Below are 8,562 nucleotides of genomic sequence, written 5' to 3' on the forward strand. Positions count from 1 at the left end.
AAAAACAAACAAAGCCCACGAACGATAAAGCAGAGATCTTGACTGTTATAAATCAGGTTAGGGTTTCATGGCGGCCTCAGAACCCTAACGTACAAACCAGACGAAACGTAGAGCGGCTGCACCACAATCACAGGTATCATCTTTTTCTGATCTTCCATATATAGATTACGTTTCATTTTATTAATCATAGGATCCGAATTACGGTATCACATGTACTGAATCGTTTGTCATTTGTTTATTTTCAATCTTATGTGTGTGTTTTGTGATCTACGTAAATCGGAACTTTTTTTACGGTTAATTTAGAGCCTAAAGGATCTGTTAAATGTAAATTGGTAGAAGCACTCAGTTAGTTTAATCATTTGTATTGTTTGATGTAGCAAAATGAAGGTTGTTGCTGCATATTTGTTGGCTCTATTGGGAGGGAACACCAGCCCTACTGCTGAGGATTTGAAGAAGATTCTTGGTTCAGGTATAACTTTTTAGTTGAAAGCACCATTTTTGTCATTGGAAAATGTTGTTTAAATTTGTAAGCTGTACATATGAACTGTGCAATAATCAATGATGCACTTTGTAGTCATGCTGCTTGGGTTGTTAGCTTACTTGTATAGGACATGTGAATTCTGAGACTTGAAATGTGGTACTGGTACATTGCCACATTGATTGCCGCTGTTATAAGTAGAACATGATTGAAGGATAAAGTTGCCTTCATTAATGTTATGAACTGTGTTTTTTGAAGGCAATTGTTCATTTGTGAATTTGATGACTGATAACTTATATGGTCGCGAAACGGTTGTGTTTGTGGATTTGCCAGATCATCTTGAACTGAACACAACACGAATATTTGTGGGTTGGCAACTAGAATTTTATCTTATTTTATTCAAATATGAATATTTTAAAACATTTACATCTTAATTATATACAAACTTATGTCAATTTTTCTAAATGTTATAATTATGGCATAAAATACCCAACCAATTTAATTTATGACGTAAAGCACATTTCAAAAAAAAAGGTACATATGTGTTAAGTGGCACGGACTAGGCTTTTCTTTTGGCCAGAGGGGTTCTCATGTTCAACCTAAAACCGACTCAAACCTGTGAGTTTTTAGTTAGGTTCATGTTGTGTTTTGGGTTGTGGCAGAAATTCACACCCTTACATATGAACTAGCCAGTAGTCACAAAGTCATTTGCGTATTCAGGCTTATCGTTTTGTTAGTTTTGTAGTGTCCTATGATGGGAACTTATTTTATGTTATGCAGTTGGAGCTGATGCAGAAGATGATAAAATTGAATTGCTTTTGTCTGAGGTTAAGGGTAAGGTTATCACCGAATTGATTGCATCTGGAAGGGAGAAGTTGGCTTCAGTTCCCTCAGGTGGTGGTGGTGTTGCAGTTGCTGCCGCAGCTGGTGGTGCTGCTGCACCTGCAGCAGCAGCTGCTGAGTCAAAGAAAGAAGAGAAAGTGGAAGAGAAAGAAGAGTCAGACGATGTAAGATTTCTTTTAACATGTCTGGAATTCAATTGTGATTTTTTTGGTTACATGGTCTGACTTTTTTTACTAATTTGTTTTGCAGGACATGGGCTTCAGTTTGTTTGACTAAGGATCATGAAATCAAGCATAATCTTGTGTCATTTTTTAATGTTACGTTTTTGGTAGTGTTTTTACAGTGTTATTATGATCAAGTGTTTTGTTTTGTTAGACGATGGAAAAGTTTAATATGACCTTTTATTGAAGTTTTTTTCTGTCAAGTTCTTTTGCAAATGCTTTTTTTATTTTTTTATTTTCAGTTTGTTACCAGTTTATTTGCAAATGCCAACCCCTCTAACCTATCGTCACACCCGGTAGAAGATACAATGCTTTTGAGTTTCTAGGGAGGGTTGCAACAATTTGACCCAAAGATACAAGGATTTCGCATAGTGTGTGTGTGTGCTGGTTGTGGGTTTAAGAAAGAACATTGTTGAAGAAGCTCGCATTATGTATTAAATGTAGTTGCAAGCGGCGGTAGTTTGCGGTCAAAGTTTCGGGCAAAACCTTCAGACACGCAAATAATTTTTAGGGGAAACCTTATAATCGTAACCTGCAACGGCTGAGTTTCATGGGAGAAGACATTGGAAACATGGGATTTTTCACAAGGGGGATACAGCTTGGATTAAATCTAGCTTAGTATTATTTAGTTTTTTACATTTGAAGCTTAATATCTCACGTACTTGGCTTGTTGGGGCATCTTGTACCAGAACATCTTTATGTTGTAGAGTACGAACTCAACGATGTTGGTATATATAGAGGGTGAGGATATACTAGGAAGTTTATTTAGGTAGAAAGGTTAGAACGTAATCTTGATCATCACTTTAATAATTAAGGAGCTTAAATTAAATGGGTTGAATTGATAAAAGATGGGAGGCGAGTGAGTTTTCATTAAGGGTATCAAGTATTTCCAAGTTAATAGGATTTCTCTCCTTCAATTCTCTCTCGTTTTTAAAACGTTAATAACTCTTTCATACGACATTGTTTATTTATAAAAATTGCCCCATAAAAAACTAACGTTTTTTATCTTTAAAACGAGTATACTATTGCTACACTTTTGAGTTTTTTTTTTCGAAAACTCAAATACGTAAAACGCAATGGATAAAACAACACACTATAACCCAGGTTTTAAAACGCAATCGGGTTTCACATAGTCGTGTTTATCTTTTAACATGGCCATGCCTCTGTTATAACATGTTCATGTTTCTCTCTTAGCATGATCATTTTCTTTGCACTCAAGTTTTAAAACGTACACCTAAGGTCTAAAATGCAATGGGTCTCACACAGTCATGTATGCCTTTGTTTTAACATAGTCATGCCTATGTTCCAACAAGATCATGCTTTTGTTTTAGCATGATCTGTTATTTCACTCCACGTTCTAAAACGCAATGAGTTTTAACATAGTTATGTCTTTGTTCCAACATGATCATGCTTCTATTTTAACATGATCATGATCTTTTACACTCTAGTTCTAAAACACAATGAAACGCAAAATCAAGATTTTACATTGCAAATTCTAAAAAGTAATGGAGTTTTAACATGGTCATGTTTATGTTTTAACATGGTCATGTTTTTGTTCCAAAATGACCATGCTTCTATTTTAGCATAATTGTCTTTGCAAAACACAATAAAACCCAAAATCAAATATTTTGCAATGCAGGTTCTAAAAGCAATGGAGTTTTAACATGAGCATGCCTTAGTTCCAACATGATCATGCTTCTGTCTTAGCATGATCATGTTCTTTGCACTGCAGTTCTAAAACGCAATGGGTTTTAACGTAGTCATGCCTTTGTTCCAACACGATCATGCTTTTATTTTAGCATAATCATGTTCTTTGCAATACAGGTTTTAAAACGCAATGAAACCCAAAATCAAGAATTTGCACTGCATGTTCTAAAATGCAACCGAGTTTTAACATGGTCGTGTTTATGTTTTAATATGATCATGCCTTTGTTCTAACATGATCATGCTTCTGTCTTAGCATGAACATGTTCTTTGCACTTCCAGGTTCTAAAACGTACACTCCATGTCTAAAATGCAACGGGTTTCACAAGGTCATATTTCTATTTTTAACATAGTCATGTCTTTGTTTTAACATCTAGAAGAACAAAAATGAAAAGAAGAACTCTAACTAAACATAATGAGGTGAAAAACACCATTGAGGTTTGATAACCAAAAACGCATTAAAAAAAAAAACAAAAAAACACAACTTAGAAAAGAACTCCGATTAACGACGGTGGACGGAGAAATAACTTCGACACACCGTGGAGAAACTGGTGGCGGTGGATTGGTGGTTTCACATTTGAAAAACGCAACAGGTGTTTGAAGGTGGTGGTGGTTTCAAATCTCGTTTCCGGCACAATTTGTAAAAGATTAAATATGTTAAAAACGTATGGGGTAAAACAGCAATGTTGATAAAGGATGGTTTTAAAGTATTAAAATTTAAAATAAAATATTACTATATTGTAATGTAAAGTTTTAGAATGTACAGTGGGTAAAAAAAAGCACTGTTGGATAAAGGATGGTTTTATAGTATTAAAATATTAAGTATAATTTATACTATATTATAATGCATGAGGGGGGGGGGGGTATTTTAAGATATCCAAAAAATGAGAACTTTTCTCCCACTTTATTTATAGAAAGACCCCTAAAATGAGGGTAATTTAGTCTTTTAAACACTATTTATTTTTTGAGTTAATTGCCAAAATCGTCCCTGAGGTTTGGACAGGTTTGTCATTTTCGTCCAAAATGACACTTTTGTACCAAATTGCCCCCAACGTTTGTAACTTTTTGCCATTTTCATCCAAACCACTAACTTAGTTTATTTTTTCTGTTAAGTTGAAGATATTTGGAGGAAACTGGCAAATATAAAACCACAGGGACGATTTTGACAATTTACTCAAACTCTTTTAAATTTCTTTTATTTAATTAATTCTGTTACATATATAATAAAAAAGAATATACATGCAATTTTTATATGAAAAAAATAATAGTTTTGTCACATAATTTTTATAAATTTTCATCCGACCACTAAGTTAATTTTTCTATTAAGGCAAAGGATGTTTCTAAACTAAGACAGAAATTAATTTCTATTTTTATATAGATCAGTTTTATAAAAATAAAATCTACTTAAACCTCTAACTTTTATAAAACTAAAATGCTGGTGACCTTATTGAAAAAGGTCAAATAAAAAATCTTATCATATGTACCAAGTTTGTAATTCATCTTATACTCTTTTAAATTCGCTCCTAAGGAAAAACAGAAGCCAGTGCCCCCTTATCAAACAACGTATCATTACCAAACCTTAAAATTACGCACCAAATTGTAATTATAATGCTATGAACCAAAAATTTCTTTACTCAAGCCACTCAGAATAAGTATTAGTTAGTTACCCTCATAATCTTAATTAAATAAAGATTTTATTTCTACCAACATATTTCCTAGGTGCTCAACACATTTAGAAAATATGTAACGTTTTACAATTTTTTTTCTATCTTTACAACTGATAAATACTAAAAATTCTAATCGATTGTTATGTGTTGCACACCAATGACGTTTTCTCTTTATAAAACTGATTTATATAAATAAGCTGTAAATTAATTTCTGTCTTAATTTATAAAATTTAAAACATTCTTCACCTTAACAGAAAAAATAAACTGAGTTAGTGATTTGCATGAAAATTTATAAAAATTATGTGACAAAACTATTAATTTTTTTTTTTCTAAAAACTCCATGTATATTCTTTTTTATTATATATGTAACAAAAATAATTAAATAAAAGAAATTAAAAAGGGTTTGAGTAAATTGCCAAAATCGTCCCTGTGGTTTTATATTTGCCAGTTTCATCCAAATATCCTCAACTTAACAGAAAAAATAAACTAAGTTAGTGGTTTGGATGAAAATGGCAAAAAGTTACAAACGTTGGGGGCAATTTGGTATAAAAGTGTCATTTTGGACGAATGTCACACCCCGATTTCCACGTGTTTCACCGGTGGGCTCGGTGGGGGATTACCGTGACGTAGTTGGCAACAATATAGTCAAACCACAATATTTAAATGCACAGCGGAAGCATAAAGATAGATTATATTTCAACCATTGATTGTAATATCCAAGTATTACGAATAGTCGAAACAAATCCACAGGGGATCAAAATAAAAATATCAATATTGTTCAACAGATATGGCATCCCAAGCTTGCGAGACTCTAACGATGCTTAAGAAGTGGCCAGCCTATTTCGTACAGAACCTGCATTCAATCTTTTTGAGGAAAATACGTCAGTTTACACTGGTAAATACATTCAACCGACACTTTTGTAAAAATGTTTAATTAAATTGATTTGAATGCACAAGGCACAAACTCTTTATAACTTGGGATAATTTATCAATTAAATCTTGTAAAAGAATTACATGTTCACTATGCGTTCGGTCGCCCGGGTCGTGCCGGGTTTAAGGTTAATAGACACGCCACAAAGCATAAAGCCGTGGCGGGAAAACCAACGGTTATACCTTTAATAATATAGACGCATTTTCGGGTGTACGCCTACACCCGTGTGTCGGGGTCGTGGCCATTTCGTAAAATGATGCCAAGGATATCCGAGACATGGTCATTAAGCTCCCAAAGGCATAAAACCAACAAAACCAATTTTTAAACATGTCACATTGATAATACCCAACTACTAATGAGTTGGGGTCAATTGCCCGACCAAGCGGTATTTTAAATACCGTAACCCAAGCCCGTATAATGGAAAATAAGTTAAAAGTATTTACCTGAGCAAGTAATATCCTTTATAAACAAATGCAAGTATCTTTTACTGGTCTCCTACTCTGGAACGAAGGTTTAAAATAACCTATTAGAATCCTAACGGGTCTTTAATTTAGTCTTAGCTTAGACCGGTCAGTTTCAAGGGATAATTACGGTTTAATCGCGTGAAAGGCCCGTAATGAGTTTAAATCCAATATATGCCCCGTAGGGGTATTCCGGTCTTTTTAAAGATTATAAAAGAGGTTTCTGAGTTCTACAGGAAATCTGAGTTTTCCGAATAGTTTATAAAATCTAAAATACTCTATTTATTATTTAAAATTAGTAGCAACTGGAATCGGGTCAAAATACCTTGTAGAACTCAAGTTATGTCCAAAAAGGGTATATTCGGTATTTACCGAACCGATGCCATAACCGCAGGTTATGAGCAGGTTAAAAATAATTAAAAATCTTTAAAAATCTCAAAATATTATCTTACATCAGTGTGTAGAAGGTTTGGTGTCGAAATTTAGGTTTAAGTAGGCTTTATGCTAAAAGCGCCGTTTAATTACTAAAGTTTCCGTAATTACGCTATTTAACATAATTCCTATTCTAGACCTCGGATTGACGTGAAATTTTAGGGACATGCTTAGAAATCAGTAACTAAGGTTATTGTCCTTTCACATATCCAACATTCTCGTTTTAAAGTTAAAAGGGCGTTATGGTCAACTTTTAGGCGTTTAACGGAAATGTGCTAAAGACTCGGACAACCAATGAACCGGTCACAGAGGGTTATACCATCATGTAACCTGGTCCTAAGAGAGTCCTAAGGCATATTTAAATCATACCATAACGGGTCAGAACTGTAGTCAAAGCAAAAGTCAAAGCTTTGCGACTTTCGGTTCCGAACCGGGTCAAAAATAGTAAATGGTCGAACCAAAAAAGCTTAGACTAGTTAATATACTTATTATCATGTTATATGAGTGTTAAAACAGGTTACACGCCATCTACATTACTGATTATGCATAAAATCGAAAGTTAACATTCTGTTGACTTTTTCTAAGCAAGTTTGACTCGACATTCGGACTAGTTAGAGTGGGAATCAGATAGTGCCCTTTTGAGGGTTTAAAGCCCACATGATTACCAACATATAACTACCTTTGTTTCGATTAATCACTGGACCATTTGTGATTAACCGCTAAGTGAATCTTTAATTACGACGGATTGACTTTTAGGCTATATCTAAGCAAAACTTGACCAAGGAAGGGTGGAGCATACTTACAGAAGTCTAATACAAGATTAGGAAGGCTTAGGAATGGCACTTGTGCTCTAGAAAAGCTCCAGGAATGCAGAAGTGATGAGTGAACACAATGTGCAACTCATTGGCCTTTTATAGTGAATTTAATCCATTGAGATCATGACAACTAGGTCTAAGAGGTGATCCAGATCATTTACAAGTGTTTCCTAGTGTCTAGGAAATGTTAGGAGTCGCCAATGTCTCTGAAAATATCTTGGTAAGTCGGTTTAACCGTTATAACAGCCAACAGGCAACTTACTGTCGCTGGGCATCCCTTACGGACCGTAAGGTAGGGCCCTTGCGGTCCGTAAGCCTTTGACAGAGAAAATGTTTTACCCTTTCGCACCTTACGGACCGTAAGCCATTGTCAGAAGCAAAAAAAATTAACCTTTCATGATTCGAACGGACAACTTGCAATGCATGATTTTGAGTATGGAAAATGTCAGTATGAGGCCCTTTAACCCATGCTTAAACAGTTATCTATCTATCACAATGTATCATTGGTTTGCACAAAGATGGAATTCATGAAAAATGGTTTATTGAACATTATTTTCATAGGATCCAAATTAGTAAACTTGGACATCTTTTATCATTAGTAAGCACCGGATTAAGGTATGGTTGTTTGTTAATCATGCTAGGGTCTTGGGATTTATAATGAAGAAGTCGTTCAGAGGTATAAATTAACATGTCGACATGTCTTAAAAAAATCCTACTACACATCTTTTAATTTGATCCGGGTTTATAATACTTTTGTCATAAGTGACACGTGTCGTTTATTTATTGGACACGAATTTTCGAGGTGTCACATCCTCACCCCCTTAAAAGAAATCTCGACCTCGAGATTTTTTGAAATAACTGAGGGTACTTTTCTTTCATCGTGGATTCTACCTCCCACGTGTATTCGGGACCTCTACGGGCATCCCATTTTACCTTCACTATTGGTATATACTTCCTGCGAAGCTTCTTAACCTGTCGATCCTCGATCGACACAGGTTTTTCAACGAACT

The 8,562-nt window shown here is 34.5% G+C and overlaps 1 protein-coding gene across 1 annotated transcript; it reads left to right on the forward strand.

The window, feature by feature from the left end:
- On the forward strand, positions 1 to 1,745 carry LOC110904185 (60S acidic ribosomal protein P2). The gene is made up of 4 exons (XM_022150020.2): positions 1 to 133; positions 378 to 469; positions 1,259 to 1,485; positions 1,571 to 1,745. The coding sequence occupies exons 2-4, from the start codon at positions 382 to 384 to the stop codon at positions 1,595 to 1,597; spliced, it is 342 nt and encodes a 113-aa protein (XP_022005712.1). The 5' UTR covers positions 1 to 133; positions 378 to 381; the 3' UTR covers positions 1,598 to 1,745.
- The last annotated feature ends 6,817 nt before the right edge of the window (positions 1,746 to 8,562 follow it).

The sequence above is a fragment of the Helianthus annuus genome, chromosome 14, assembly GCF_002127325.2.
Source record: "Helianthus annuus cultivar XRQ/B chromosome 14, HanXRQr2.0-SUNRISE, whole genome shotgun sequence".
Lineage (NCBI taxonomy): Eukaryota > Viridiplantae > Streptophyta > Magnoliopsida > Asterales > Asteraceae > Helianthus > Helianthus annuus.